The 16,321-nt window shown below is 41.5% G+C and overlaps 1 protein-coding gene across 2 annotated transcripts in view; it reads right to left on the reverse strand.

Moving 5' to 3' along the window:
- The window catches only part of ZC3H7A (zinc finger CCCH-type containing 7A), a 40,865-nt gene extending 24,589 nt beyond the window's left edge, over positions 1-16,276 (reverse strand). Inside the window, exons 1-8 of one of the 2 annotated variants that reach the window (XM_004373258.3) lie at positions 16,161-16,276; positions 6,066-6,167; positions 5,193-5,232; positions 3,179-3,376; positions 1,506-1,664; positions 1,183-1,263; positions 1,054-1,092; positions 336-369 (exon numbers count right to left, since the gene is read on the reverse strand). In XM_004373258.3, coding sequence (XP_004373315.1) covers positions 336-369; positions 1,054-1,092; positions 1,183-1,263; positions 1,506-1,664; positions 3,179-3,376; positions 5,193-5,232; positions 6,066-6,133 — 619 coding nt within the window. In that variant the 5' untranslated portion in view covers positions 6,134-6,167; positions 16,161-16,276. Of the gene's footprint in view, positions 1-335; positions 370-1,053; positions 1,093-1,182; positions 1,264-1,505; positions 1,665-3,178; positions 3,377-5,192; positions 5,233-6,065; positions 6,168-7,079; positions 7,409-16,160 lie in introns of those variants that run through there. The other variant, XM_023728471.1, reaches the window with a different exon arrangement.
- Between the last annotated feature and the right edge of the window lie 45 nt (positions 16,277-16,321).

A 16,321-nucleotide genomic window follows, 5' to 3' on the forward strand; every position in this document is an offset into this window, starting at 1 on the left:
TATAAAATAGACATAATAATAAAAGCAATTGTAAAAATAATTTGTATTATCCAGGAATAGACATATTCTTTTGCGAGAACTTTTCCTTTCTTAAAACGCTGTACCCTGTTTGGGCTCAGCGATCAGATGGTGGGCAGGCCGTGGTGGGCGCTCAAAGACTGCTTTCTGAAATCAGTGTGAATCACTCGCTCGCACATCCAGAAGCACAAAGGTCATTTTCAAAATTATTTGTGCTTTAATACTAAAACCCACACAGCAATCTTATTTGACAACACTATAACAGACATCAACCCAAAAGCTGGCACTTGTTAGCGTGATGACAGGTGAAAACATACCCGGCTCGATATCTTCCACAGAACAGTTCAAAGCCTAGAAAGTAAACCAAATAATGGATCATAATATTTTCAGGGTTCTAAACTACAAAGCAGTCTGCACAACTAGTGAGAACAGTGCAAGTTTTCACAGAAATTTGACTACTTTCCAATTATGAGCCAAGAAATAAATGGAATTGTCAAACCTATGTAATACGTGCTGTCGAATGAGGTCCCAGTCTAGCAGTACCACCACTTACCTCTTGTGGACTAGCATTTTCCAAAGGATATTCAGTGGAATACCAGTCCCAAGAGGGACTTTCAAAGACCAGAGTTCTGCACCTACTCTAGCCATTACCCACCCCACAACTCATAATGCCTATTAGCATACTAAGAACTCCAAGAAGATGTACTGTTAAAAAAAAAAAAAACCTCCTTAATTTTGTTTACTACAATGATTTTCAAAATTACTGTAGTTTGTCCCCGTACCACTTTTTTTTCAAATAATACCTAATATGTATTAACATTCTGCAAAGTGCTCCAACAGACTTCAGGAAATGCTAGTTAGGATTAAAATATATTACTTGTTTCTTTTAAGGTGGCAAGAAGCAGTGGACAATTATGTGCTTGAGGAATAAAAAGGTCTCAAAAGTAAACACACCAGAAATATTGAAAGCAGAATTGCCAAAATTGTCATTATTTTTTTTTTAAATGATGACTCCTACAGAAGTAATAACTTTACCTTCGTAGCCCCATCCCCAGGCACTGATTTTAATGAGAGCTGAAATAAAATAAAGACACTAGTTTAGAAACGCTGACTCTAAGTTTTAAAATGAAATGAAAACACCTCACGTACAGAACTCTGGCTTACCTCTGCTCTAACATACGCTTTCCTTATTTTAAATCCCAATTTTTGAGCTAGTTCTTGAGTTAGTTTTATTACATGTTCATCCTGAAAAAGTTAGCATATATGATTAATGGAGGGTTATGTGCACTAACCGTAAAGAAAAGGCCAGACAGTGAAAACTTATTTCCTGTCAAGACACTTGCTGAAGCAATTATACCCAAATGAAGCAAGTTCAAAGCTGCATCAAAAATTTAACTATCTGGATGCCATTTTTCCACACGGAGTAATAAAATGTTTATGAGCAAACAAATGATGCGAACAGATGAACTAAAATGTCAGTTCCATACCTGAGGCACGGCTAACGAGCATTTGGCTACAGCATCATAAGCCTCTTTGTATCTTCCTAAATCACTTAGAGACTTAGATTTCCGATACAGAGCTTTGCAGTTACTGGCATTTAAACTGAGGACTGTATCGCAGTCTTCTAAAACTTTATCGTGGAAACCCTGGAGTGTAAGATCAAAGAATAAAGTTTGCAATTAAGCAATTCACTTCTTGCATTACTGCAAACAAATTAAGACTGCAGCCTATTATTCTCCTTTTTAACTCAAAGTTAATGGTATTATTTGTCTTCTAAAATTTGTTTATTATGAAACTTCAAATATATAAATGTAGAACAAACATCATGAATATCCAGGTACCCACCACCTAGATCAGACAAATGTTAGTATTTGCCCATAAAGGCTCCAGAATTTTAGGAAATAAAAACTTTGCATACATGGTCAAAGCTCCCAGGTTTCCCTCCCCTGCCTTATTCCCTTTCCCTCCACAGTCTTCCTTTTCGGAGTACATTAAAATGCTCAATGGAAATGCAACTCCCCAAGAGCTAACTGATGAGGAACATGGAATGAAAAGAAAATAAATCATCAATGACTGCTCATTAAAAAGAACGAGGCAAAAACATCAACACTTTTCAAAAATTCATGGTTAAATTTTACTGCATGTCTGCAGTGAAAACTACAAGCACATCAAAATATTGCTTTTTTAGGCTTGGAAATGTGAAAAGCCTGTGTTAATTCCATTCAAGGTTAATTACTGTTTGGTGCTAAAAGAACTCCTAAGACCACTAACTGAATCTTGATCAAGAAGTAAACTGCCCTCATCTATCTTGAAACCATAAGAACTAGATGGCTACCACCAACTGTTCTGACCAGGGTCACAACAGACGGTCCTGGATAGAATGGAAGAAAAATGTAGAACAAAACGCAAATTCTTAAAAAAGGTCATACTAACTGGACCAGTTGAGACCAAAGGACTCCTTGAGACTATTGCCCTGAGACACTCTTTAAACCCTGAACTGAAACTATCCCAAGGTCACCTTTTAGCAAAATAGCAGTTGCACACAAAATAAAGAATATTACCTGTAAGTACAGTGCTCTATTAAAAAACCATCTGTATGAGACCAAAACGTCAACATTTACTCTAAAGCAAAGATGAGAAGGCAAGGGGGCGGGGGGCAGGGAAACTAGAGTACTTGAAATGGAAAAACCAAAACAGAATTAAAGAGAATACTGACGCATTGTGAAAAATGCAGCTAATGTCACTGAACAATGTGTGGAAGCTGTCAAACGGGAATCTAACTTGCTGTATAAACTTTCACCAAAAACAATAAAATATTAAACAAAAAAAAAAAAAAAGTGCACTGCTGACACAGATACCTGATAGATGTGGTAATCTGTGATCGCCTGTCTCTTCCCAAGCTAACTTTTTAATACACAGATGCCTAAAAGCCATACTCCAAATGGGAATATCCAAGGATCACTAACTAAGAAACACATTTTTAAAATCTCTAAACATTTGTCCCAAGCTGGTTTCCGAAAGCTTCAGGTTCTTTTAAAGGCAGTTAATAAGCTGTTCTTCAAAAGTGAAATTGGGAAATTTACTTTTTATTAATTCACTACATCACTGGAAAAGAAAATTTTTTCTCTAGGAACATTTTTTTTTTTAAATCACAACTCACCATATTAGAATAGCAGGCGATACGATTTATATGAAGTTTTTCAATTATTTCCTTAGGGATTACAATTTCTTCAGACTTTGCATAATCAGCTATATTCAAAGCTTCTGTGTACTGGCTTATTGAGCCATTCCAATCACATTCCCGGTAGACATCATTTCCTTCATTAAAAAGATTTCTCACAAGGGCATGTAAATATACCTAAAAGCAGAAAGTGGCCACTTGAAGCATCTTGCACAAGATGGTATATAAATAAATTTTAATTTTTATACCTAACGTGTCAGAGGAAACAATCTGACAGAGCAATAAGCATTGTTTTAAGAAACTATAAAACCCAGCCCAAGTCACTGCTGTCTCAGCTAGAGCTTTTATCTTGCTTGCTTATTTAAGAAAAAATTCTGGAAAATACAAATAAATAAATAAAATAAAATAAAAAAGTTTAATATCCTCTAATATTCCACCATAGACACATTCTGTAGCTAATCCACTATGTATTTAACCAGCCTCCAACTGTGGAATATTTAGAATGTTCCAATGCTTCACTATTAAGGAAAATGCTGAAAAAGCACCTTGTATATATCTGTTCGTATGTCCAAATCTGTGCCCAGGGTAATTCTTACAATTGGAAACCATCAGTCAAAGAGAATGAACATTTTAAAGCTTTTGACTAGTATTTCCAACCTGTCTTCCAAAAAGGCAGTAACATTTAATGCTTCTAGTGGTTTGCTTAACAGCACCCTTGCCAACACTGGGTTGTATGTTTGCGTGAGTGTGTATATAACATCTCTGCCAATTCCTAGGTGAAAAAAAGTAACCTTTTTTTTTTTTTTAAATCTGCATGTGTATGATTACCAGGAAGATTGGTGTTTCTTACTTTTTATGGACTATTTATAGTTCTTCTTTTGTAAGCATTTTATACAGATCATTTACCTATTTTTTTTTGGGGGGGGTGTTAAACCATTTTCTTATCAAGTAAGTAAACACATACTTTTGGGACATAAAACGTTTTTAATTTTCCTTCATAATTTCTACCATTGCTTTAATATTTCAAAAGTCCTTTCCCATCACAAGATCAGATACGTATTCAATTTCTTTTCTCATTTTATGGATTCACTTCTAAGCTGCCTAAACTATTGAAGAAAACTGGACAGATCAACCTTTAACCATTGATGTGACCTGTGACATGCCACTTAACCTGACTGGACCAAAGTTCCATGTCTGCAAAATGAAATAGTTGTTGCAGGTGATTTCTAGCTCTAATGCTGTATGCTTCTACATCTGTTTGACCTGTCTTATAAGCAACATGCTCAGCATTTAAAGAGGGAAGGAGGAAAAGAGAGAGTCTAAATAAAGAGGAGGGAGGAAGAAAGAAAGAAAGAAGTGGCATTTAGAAGCATGAAAACCCTCAGAAACAAAAAGCCCCAGGTGAACCAAGTCTATAGAGAAGTGGGTCTGCTGACCGAGATCCGGGGAACTGTGCTTTCTCCCTGTGTTAACTAGTAGATTCATCACTAGCTTTTCCCCTTAGTACCCCAACCCCCTTTACTGCTGTCAGATGTCTTTTCTCCTAAAACAGAAGATACTCTGCAATTCCCGTTCTTAACAAATTCTGTCCCACTTATTTTCGGTGAAATGAAGTAGGCTAGAAGTAATTTTTAAGAGGTGCAAAAGATAAATTAATTCAAGATTATACTAATACAGAAAAAAATACATAGGATAGCTATCCAAGTATGCAAAAAAAAAGAAAAAAACACTGTCCTCTATATGAGGAGTTGGCCAGAGAGTAAATATCTTAGGCTTTGTGGGCCATATGGTCTCTGTTGCAACTACCATATGTTGCAAAAGCAACCATGGATAATACATAAATGGGTGTGGCTGTGTTCCAATAAAACTTTATTTACAAAAACACAAAGTAGGCCGTATTTGCCCATAGGCCATAGTTTGCCAGTCCCTGCTGTATATTATGGTTCACAAGCTACTTGCAGAGCTTTCAAGCAGATCTTCCCGGAGTCATTACCGCATATTGTTCCTGTGTTCCTGGGTAAGACAGCGGCGACCTAAGAAGAAACAACAAAGTAACTGTAACTATCAGGCTCCCATCAGGACTTGTTCAATCAGAAGTCACCTTAACACTGACGTTTGACTAGCTTCCAAATCAAACCAACTCCCTGTCATCACCACTGGTTAAAAGTATATTTGAAAGGCACAATTCTCCTTTACTACCATTATTCACATATGACTGCAGTCATGGAAAAAAAAATCTAAAACTATTCCTTAGTAATGCCGTCAGGAAGTACATTTCCTTTCAAATCATAGTTCTGTTAAAAGGAGGCTTAATTCTTCAAATGCCAAAAACATTTAAAAATAGTACAGTGCCGCCAATACTATTTGATTCATTTTATTGCAACATGAAGAAGAATGTCTCCTTCCCAGAAAGGAACAGAAAGGCCCCTCTGCCTGGACATGCTACCCGAGTCACAGGCTGTGTTGTCACCGGTGTGCTGCAAGAAGCCCAGTTAGAGACCATGCTTCTTAAACAAAGTGTTTGAGCTCAAAGCCCTGTGTGCTGACACTTTTCAGGCATCAGAACTGCTCTTATGAGATAATATTCAAATTCCACAGTCTAATACTGGGGGGATGCAGAGGGATTTTAGCCCTAAAAATCAGCTACAAGACACACTTCAGAACACAAAGAATCCTCAAATGTACAAGAGTAAAAATTACTGCTGGAACCAAAATATGGTATTTCTAACCCACATTAATAGGACTTGTTAAGCATGAATGAAGATATCTTAATCTCTGCAAAACGTACAGCCACATTAAACCAAAAAAAAAAAAAAAAAAGAATTACTGAGACGAGAATACAAGGTATGAATTCTCAGGCTCTTACTGAATAAACTGCAGTCCTTCCTTAATGTTCTGCTGCCTTTTTCTTCTCTCCTCGGACACATTGGACATGTTACCCTGCACATCCACTTTCTTAATGGGCAACCTGGAAACGAAACAAGGCACAAAGTTACATAAGGCACCGGGGTTCCTGGACCCCAATTATAAAGCATCCATGACTTGAGACCTGTCACACAATTAGTTGTGGATGTGTCCATCTCTCAACTTGACTCTAGGTTCCTCCACACCAAGGACAGTACTGGAGTTATCTTTGTGGTCTCCCTGTCATCTAGCATGGAGCCCTGGTGGTGCAGTAGTTAAGAGCTATGATTGCTAACCAAAAGGTCAGCAATTTGAATCCACCTTGGAAACTGTACAGGCAGTTCTACTCTGTCCTGTAGGGTCACCAGAGGGTTGGAATCAAATTGACAGCAATGGGGGGTCATCTAGCACATCATCAGCACAAGAGTGGAGATTTTCATACTCCTTAGTCCTGGTGGCACAACAGTTAAGTACTTGAACGCTAATCGAAAGGTTGGTGGTTCCAACATACCCAGCAGCTCAGTGGGGGAAAGACCTTGCGATCTGCTTCCATAAAATTACAGCCTGGAATCCTATGAGAAAGTTCTGTCACATGGGGTCGCTATGAGTTGCAATTGGCTGGACAGCACCCAAAAACAAGAAGTCTGAACAGCTATGTAGGTTCCATATGCCCCTCCTAAACAATCTCCATGAAAAAGTCATTTTTCTCCACTCCCTCCTCTCATCTCTTCCCTCCCAGGCTACAGGTCTTGTTTCTTCTGTCTATATGCTTAATTAAGCTGCCACTAGAACAGTCCTGGTCTTGTTTTGCTTTTGGAAGCTCTCCAGAAGTAAAAAGGTTTCACATTCACTATCCTCTGAGGGACTGTGCCTTCCTTGTGAGCAGAGTCTAAACCTTATACATGTTTTGTTACACAAACTTCTGAAATAATCCTTATTGATATGACTGACAGAATAATGATCTAAATGAAGTTACTTCAATTGGAATTTTCTGGACAGAAAGAGTTCGTCTTCGATGCAACACTTGCAAATGTCAATACACGTCTATCCCCACTGATGATGTTTATTGAGCAGTACCCAGCAAGCTGAGGAAGAACCATGGAGAAGAGATCTGTGATAAAACATCATCTTCCAACGTCCTACACCAGGGTTTGTCAGCCTTGGCATTTGGGGCAAGATAATTCTTTGGTGTCAGGGGCCATCCTGTGCATTGCAGGATGTTTAGCAGCAACCTTGGCCTCTACCCGCTAGATGCAAGTAGCACCACCTCAGTTTTGACAACCAGAAATGTCTCCAGATACTGTTAAATATCCCCGAGGGGGCACAATCACCCCCAGTTGAGAACTCCCCTCCCCCCAAAAAACTCATTGCCATCAAGTCGATTCTGACTCATAGTGACCCTACAGGACAGTGTAAAACTGCCCCATAGGGTTTCCAAAGCTGTAGTCTTCACAGAAATAGACTGCCACATCTTTCTCCCACAGAGCAGCTGGTGGGGTGGAACCACCTACCTTTTGGTTAGCAGCAGAGCGCTTTAACCACTGCACCACCAGGGCTCCTCAGTTGAGAGCCACTGAGGCTGAAAGCTAAGAAGACATCTACCACATAAACCATGCATTAGGACCCACGTGACAGAAAGGGAAATTCCACCCATATTTCAAGTACACAGCTGACGTTTTTTAGTTTCATTATTGTTTACCAGTTGCAGTTTTGTTTTTAAATCCACCTTCTTCCAAGTAAAGAGGCTGGGGGTGGGGGCTGGAATGCCCCAAAAGTTGATAACTAGGGCTGATTCTTTTCATCTTTTAAATCTGCCAGTTCTAAATGTTTTCATCTTTTATGCTTAAATGTTGATACTTTACTGAAGTGTTTACAAAGGAAAGAATATGATGTCTGGATTTGCTTTAAAATACCCTGACAACTGAAAAAAAAGGGCAGGGGAAGGAAACAGCAGAATGTTAGCAACTATAAAATGGGTGATGAATACATGGGGATTCTTTATATTATTCTCTCCACTTTACCTATGTTTGAAAATTTCCAAAATAAAAAGTTTTAAAAGCACACTACACTGTAGTAAACAGGTATAATGTCTGAAATTTGCTTTTCAGTTACTATAGCCAAAAGAAGGGGGTAGATAGGGGGAAATGAAACAAAATTGCAAAAATGTGGGTAATTGTTACAGTTGGATGATGGGTATACAGGGTTGCATTCTACGCTTTTATCTACTTTTATGTCTGAACTTAAAAAAAGTTTTTTAAAATTCCTACCTGCAGGTACAGTTATTTAAGGAGGTACTATTTGTAAGAGGAAAAAGATTAAAAATTAACTCAGTGTCTACCAAAAAGGAACTAGCTGAAAAAATTGTGCTACATCTATACATTGCAGCTGTTTTTGTTTTTGTTTTTTTTAAAAAAAGACCAATGGCACCGAAGTGTCTATAATATGGCCACGTTCTGTGAGAAAGAAGGGGGAAATATATATTCATATTTGCTGGCATTTATATGAAACAGCTACGGATGAAATCATAGGAAACTATAGCAGTGGAGAAAACTGGGTGGCTGGGCAGGGACAGGACGGTGTCTTTTCACTGTATACCTTTAAAACTTTTTTTTAAGCCACATAAGTGTATTACCTCCGGGAAAAAAATTAAAGCATTAAAAAAATAATAAAATAAAATAAAAATAAAATAATAGCCTCTGAGCCGTTCCTTGGAAAGATGATTTAAAGGACTATCAAGTATTTTTTCTGTTGTATTGAAAGAGAGGACAATTCAGAGTCAGAACTTTAGAGCTCAAACAAAACACGGCTACCATTTTGGGGTGCTTTGGGAATCAGGCCGAAAGAACTAGGACAAAAGAAAAGGAAGCCTAAAGCCAGAGCTATGCCCACTCTCCTCGGTGATACAACCTTCTCCCCACCTCTGCCCAGAAGTACTGGAGGAAGGAGGTGGCGAATTTGTTGAGGTTCACTCAAAAAGCAAATCCGATGGTTAAGAAGGGACTCCTGGGTAATGATAATCGGTCAAGTTAACAGCCTTAAAGCTATTTACTCAGAAAGTGCTAGAAAACCCTGAACTTCGACCTCCTACAAACGGCATGTGGCAAAGAGCTGACAACTCAAGTAAGTGACTAGAAAGAAATCAGACGCAGATTTGTTTAATTGCATGAAATACTTTTCCCCTTTCACATGGATAAAGGCGCCCTGGTGGTGCAGTGGTTAAGTACTCAACTGCTAACCAAATGCTTGGTGGTTTGAACCCATCAGTGGCTCCTCGGGAGAAAGATGTGGCGTCTGCTTCTGTAAAGATTAAAAATCCATTAAACCCGTTGAGTTGATTCTGACTAATAGCAACCCGATAGGACAGGGTTGAACTGCCCCATAGGATTTCCAAGGAGCGGCTGGGGGATTCAAACTGCTGACCTTTTGGTAAACAGCCATAGCTCTTAACCACGGCGCCACCAGGGCTCCCTGTAAAGATTACAGCCTTGGAAGCCCTATGGGGCAGTTCTACTCAGTTTTATAGGGTCACTTTGAGTCGGAATAGGCTCAAAGGCAGTGGGTTTTGCTTTTTGGTTTTCACGTGGTTAACGATTCAGGAACACAATATCAGGTGATATTTAAATGTAAGACAGAGCTTTTCATTTTCAAAAGTTTTTTTTCCCAAAATTTTCTTGCCTGCTGATCCTGGGATTTGTCAATCTTCACAGCCTGTGAGCAAGAACCCTGCTCTCTGACTGCCTGTCTTAGGTTTGGCAGCCCCTGCAGCTACGTGAATCAGGAGAAGTCTCTATCCTGACCCACGGACTTGGGATGTTCCAGCCTCTACAACCACGTGAGCCATTTCCTTGATCTAAACTTCTCTATGTATATATTTATATGCTTTACTGGTTTTGCTTCTCTAGAGATTCCAAGCTTAGACAACCCCTAAACTCGTCAGCAAGCATACCATTACCTAGAGTTCAGTATTTTGTTTACAGTTTGTTGTTGTTAAAACGCACAGATCTTAAGTTTTGACAAATGATACACTCATAAAGATAATTATTGTCACTCCAGAAAGTTGTCTCATGCCTTTCCCCAGCCAATCCCTGCCCCTACCCCAGCCAACCACTGTTCTGATTTTGTTCACCATAGATTAGTTTTCCCTATAAAATAAAACTCCCCTTTAAGAAAAAAAAATATGCTTTATATGCCATCTTATTTTTTGATCCGGTTAAAATTTCACCTCAATTTTAAAGTAAAGAAGAATGTGATGAAAACCCAACAGCCACTTTTTTTGGGGACTCAGATTCATCAGCTGGGCACCACTCCCTCCTTGAAACCCCTTCCCCTCACCTACCACCTCACAGCCCTCACTAGGTTCTGCTCCAGCCTCACAGGCCACCATTTCGTCTCCACCTTTTCTTCCTCTCTGAAGGCTGCGGCTCAATCTCCACCCAACCTTTAAAGGCGAGAGCCCAGGCTTCAGCCAGATCACCTTGTCCTCAGTCATACTCTCCCCTAGGGCCCTCCTGCATAGCCCAGACTTTAAATACCTTCATCTAGGGTCTCCCTGACAACACCCCAACATCCAGCCCCAGGCAGAGCTCTGGGGGGGGGGGCAACAGGTGACATATCATCTGCCTCCTTGATAGTCCTACTTGAATGTCTCACAGACATCTCAAGCTGTTTAAAAATAGTATTCTAATAACACGACAGTAAAAAGAGATGTCTCCTTCCCAGCCTGTCACTCAGCCACCCATTTGCCTTCCCTGAGGGCAGGTAACCATTTTACCAGTGTCTTGCATATCCTCACAAACACATTCTGTGGAATAGTCTATATCTTGATTGTGGTGGTGGTTACACATTCTAGGCAAGGAAAAAAATTGTACAGAAACACACACGCACATGCGCACACACGCACGTGCGCGCACGCGCACACACACACACACACGAGTATGTGTAAAAGCTGGTGAAAACTGAGTAAGGTCTGTCGTCTAGTTAACAGTACAGGTACCAAGTCAGTTTCCTGGCTTTGCTATTGTACTAATGGTATGTCACCAGTGGGGGAAGCTGAGTAGAGAGCTCATGGGAGTCTACGTACTACTTTTGTAACTTCCTGTGAATCTATAATTATTTCAAAATAAAAGTTAACCCTGGGATGGGCTGTGAAAGACAAGTACAGCTCCACTTGGGAGGAACAGAGTGTGTGCATATGTGTACACATGTACATGTGTACACACATGCATACATGTTCAAGGGACATCCTTTAAAACAACTCAGACGAAGCAGAGAATTTCTACAGGAATGGAGTGGCACAGGGAGTTAAGGTCCCACTCTAGAGAAAATCTTTACATCAAAATATGCTCCACCTATGATCTAATGGGAAACCCTGGTGGTGTAGTGGTTAAGAGCTATGGCTGCTAACCAAAAGGTCAGCAGTTCGAACCTACCAGGTGCTCCTTAGAAACCGTATAGGGCAGTTCTACTCTGTCCTTTAGGGTTGCTATGAGTCGGCATCAACTCAACAGCAACGGGTTTGGTTTTAGTTTTATGACCTACTGTGTTACTGTTAACTGCTGTGGAGTCAATTCCGACTCATGGTGACCCCATGGGTGTCAGAACAGAACTGTGCTACATAGGGTCTTCAGTGGCTGATTTTTTGGAAGCAGGTCACCAGTCCTTTCCTCTGAGGCACCTCTGGATGGACTCAAACTGCCAACTTTTCGGTTAGCAGCTGAGCACTTAATCATTTGCACTATGCAGGGACTCTGCCCGGCACATGTTTTTGTTAATTGCTGTTTAGTGGATTCCAACTCATGGCAACCCCATGTGTGCACAGTACACCTGCTCCACAGAGTTTTCAAGGCCATGACCTTTTGGAAGCAGATAGCCAGGCCTTTCTTCCAAGGCACCTCTGGGTAGGTTTGAATTGCCAACCTTTTAACTACTAGTAGAGTGCTTAACTGCTTGTGCCACTAAATTAGATTCCTAATAAGCTTAAGGTGCTTAACCTTCTGTGTCACCCAGGGACTTACAAGGACTAGCACAGGATCAGAGAAAGTACCCCAGGGAATGCTGCACAGAGCTTGTATTTTTGCCTAAAAAGGTATCTCTGAATTCCAAAAGAAAAATTATAATTACCACTCCACGTTAAATTCCACCCTCGGACTTAAGTCTCTCCCTGTGATGGCGTTAAAACAAACAAAAATAAGTTAAGGCAACATTATTTTCAACCTCCAAACACTATGTTCCCTTACTCTGGCAACACTTGCAAAAGTGCAAAAGTGCCCAGGACACAAACGCAACCCTCAGCAGACTACAAGTCTATGTAGTCAAATATTAAGAATGTTCCACTACGTTCTAGCAATAGCCAAGATCTTACCGGGTACCTTACGAGACAGTTCTTCTCTTTTACTGAAAATGAAAAGTTCACGACGGAGGGTGTGCTAAACAATATTAAGAAAGTAATTACATATTTTGCTGGTTTTTCTCCAACAGGGACTATTCACCTTGAAATCACTACGTTAGATCTCAGATTCTGTCAGCTAAACACCTGCTCAGTGCTCCTAAAGCACCCAGCACTGTTTCACATGTTTCATATGGGACATCTCATCTCATATACAAAAGCAGGATTCAACAAGAAAGATGTGAAGTTTTCAGGGTAGAATAATTTGCCCAGGACTACTCATGAGATCTCCCATCCCTGAGTCAGGGCAGACACCTAACCCCAACACAGGATCTGCAGAGCCCAGCGCACCCTTCTCATTGCAAGTGTCGTATCAACATTCTGCTCCAAATTCACATATTTTAATAAAACACAAAGGTTCCATTTCCCTGTGTGCCTCTCTGATCCTGCTACACCAGCCCCTCTCAGACACTCTACTTGTGCACTGTTCAAGAGAACTTAACGGAAGCGAGACAGGTAACTTTTAATTTTCTAACAGCCACATTAGAAACAAAAAACGAAAAGAAAATCAGTAAGATTAACTGTAATATTACATTTTATTTAACCCAATATGTTCCTGAGGCTTCACAAGGTGTTACAATAAACCTAATATTAACTAACTAAACAAGAAATTGGTAATCTCTTAAGAAAATTTCTTGTTGGGACAAAAACGGGTCTAAGAACACAACACTTCATTTCTTTACATGAGAGAGAAATCACTTCACTTAATAAGCCTTTTTTTGTTCTTGTTGGTGAATTAAAACAAGTGTTATTACTCACATTAATAAAAATCTCCCTTCTGCATTAGTAATATTTTAATATTCCTTCTCCACTGTAAATACCATCTAAAGTTTCTTCTTTATTTCTAAACACCTCACACATTAGAGAAAATGAATTTCACTTCTAATCCCAAGATTCTGGAGAAAAAGTATTTCTCACACACACACGTTCATTATCTAGAAGACCAATGTTTCCTTGCACGGTATCTTCCCTAGAAAGCTATTCTAGATTATCCGTGGCCAAGAGCGAGCAGACATCTGCTTTTGTTTCTATCTCATCCTTTACTGAAATGTTCAAAACTTTCCAACAGGCACTCTCACCCTTCCTAGAGCTGAGATTCTATCATAATTGTTTCTATCCCCCTTACAACATTGATTTAACCCACCCACCCAAACTGGCAGGTTTTAAAATCAATCAAAATTAAGAAATCTGGGACAAAAAGCTTGACAACCACCATTCTAATTGGCAAAAAAAACTGATAGTATCTGGGAAATGAGAAAAGGGTGTAGACTGGGGTAGGACATGCCCCCAACCAAATGTCACAGGAAGGCAAGTAAGGCAGGTGTTCTCCAGTTTGTTTGAGTGGCAGGGGCCCTTAAAGTCAATATGCTCTTTGTAGAACACACGCAAAAAAAAAATGTTGACGATATTCAGCCTGCTATAACTCATGATGTGATTCTAAGCTGAACCTGAGGGAAAACATCTCAACAGTGAAAATTACATCCATTAACTTGAATTATTCTGCCAATGAGGGCAAGACCCCTCCTGTGCAATTTAGCTCAACAGCTAGGTTCAGCTGAAGCGGAGGAAGAAGTAACGGGTTCCTTGAGAGACTCAGGGGGAGGCCACATACCATCGGAGAAGCAGAAGAACATAAGCAGATAGCATAGGCTCCCAGCCACGCCCCCTCTCCCCTACTCAGACACTCTAGTTGTGCACCATCCAAGAGAAATAGAAAACCAAAACCAAATCCACTGCTGTCGGGTCCATTCCAACTCATAGAGATCCTATAGGCCGGAGTAGAACTGCCCCACAGGGTTTCCAAGGCTGTAAGCTTTACAGAAGCCGACTACTGGGTTGAAGTGCTGACCTTTCAGTTAGCAGCCCAGAGCTTAACCACTGAGCAATCAGGCCTCCTTTCAAGAGAAATTTAATGGGAGCTATGTATGTAATTTTAAATTTTCTAATAGACACATTCTAAAAAAGTAAAAGGAAACCCGCAAGATTAATTGTAATAATACGTTTTATTTGACCCAATAGGTCCAAAATATTATCATTTCAACATTTAGTATAAAAATTATGAAAGAAAAAAATTATAAATGTTCTAAAGCAGTGAAACTATTCTATATGATACTATAACGGTGGACACATGACATTTCTGCATTTGTCAAAATCCACAGGATCATACAACACAATGAACCTAAAGAGTGAACCCAAAGTAAACTATGGACGATAACAACGTATCAACAGTGTTTTCTTATTTGTAACATATACTACAGGAATGCAAGATAATAATAGGACAAACAGCGTGCAGGTGGTATTACAGAACTCTTTGTACTTTCTGCACAATTTTTCTGTAAACATAAAACTACTCTAAAAAAATTAAATATTTTAAAAATATTACATTTTAATTTGTATACTAAGTCTTTAAAATGCGATGTGTATTTACACTGTGAGCATATCTCACATTTCAAGTGCTCAACAGTTTTAATGTGGCCACTGGTCATCTTACGGGACAGTGCAGGTCTAGCTCAAACAGATCCTAACACGGGTACTTTCTTTCATTCCTAAACATCGGAGAATAGGAACATGCCCAACAACTGATAAATTCACCCAATCAAGCACCAGGGGCAACCTTTCAGGCCCAGGCAGCGCTTTCCAGCTTGACCACACCCCTGCGATGACCATTCCCAGAACAGGAAAATTCACGCTAAAAAGAACTGACAGGCCTTCATTCTTTAAGGGTGGGTAAAAGAAACCTAACCTGGCCGTCCCCGGATCCACAAGGCCGTCCCCGGATCCACAGGAAACACAGGAAACTATCTGCCACCCATCCTAGACGGGCCCTCGCGCCAAAAAAAAAAGAGGGGTTGTCCCGAAATAAATAAGCTAAGCACTCTGCCTGCATCCTGCCCGCCCCAAACTCAAAATACTTAAGGTCTCACGACCACTAGAGCAGACGTCATTTTAATGAAGGGGGAAAAAAAAGTTAAATAACCAGTGAGGCGACATTTTGCCAACGGAAAGCCATGCAGGTACTGTGTCTGCTCTTCTTCGTGCAGGAAGAAAAAAGCACCCCTTTCCCTCCACTCCCCGAGGACGAGCCCCCCGGGGGAAGCTCCCTGGACGCACCGAGACGGGGAGACCCCAGGAGCCTTGCGGGCCTCGCCCACCCAAGGAGCCGCCCACTGCCCTTGGCCACCGTCGCCGTCGGGCTCGAGGGGCGTCCTGGGCGGTCAGCGGCCGCTCAGACGTGCCGACGTGGCCATTTGTCTTTTGTGGTCGAGGCCGACGGGTCCCCGACCCTCCCCCGCTTCCGGGGTCTCCTCCATGTTGGCGACCGGGAAGGGCCCGCGCGCCCGTGGGGTGTCCGGCCCGGGAAGGGGGACGTCCCGGCCGGGGGCGGCTAGCCTAGGCCAGGGGTCCCGGCGGTGCCCCACCCCACCCCCTGCGTCCGTTAATGGCCCCGCGCAAGAACAAGGCGGCGGCGACAACGCGCGCCGCGCGGGGGGTGCCGGGAGGGGGATGGGCCGCGCAGGCGGCCGGGAGACTGGCGCGGAGGGTCGGGCGGCGCGGCCGATTCCGCTGGAGAGGGGGAGCGGCCGCGCGGGAGTCCCGGCGGCGCGCACCTACCTGTAGGGGAGGCCACGCGGCGGGCGGGCGACGGTGCAGAAATGAGCTGGCGGCGGAAGCGGCCTTGGCGCTCGCTCGCTCGCAGCTTTTCCCCCCGCGACCAGCGGCGGTGACTCTGTTGCGCCCGCCGCGGCGCCCTCTGGTGGCGGGAGGTCGCGCCC

The sequence above is a fragment of the Trichechus manatus genome, unplaced genomic scaffold, assembly GCF_000243295.1.
Source record: "Trichechus manatus latirostris isolate Lorelei unplaced genomic scaffold, TriManLat1.0 scaffold00024, whole genome shotgun sequence".
NCBI lineage: Eukaryota > Metazoa > Chordata > Mammalia > Sirenia > Trichechidae > Trichechus > Trichechus manatus.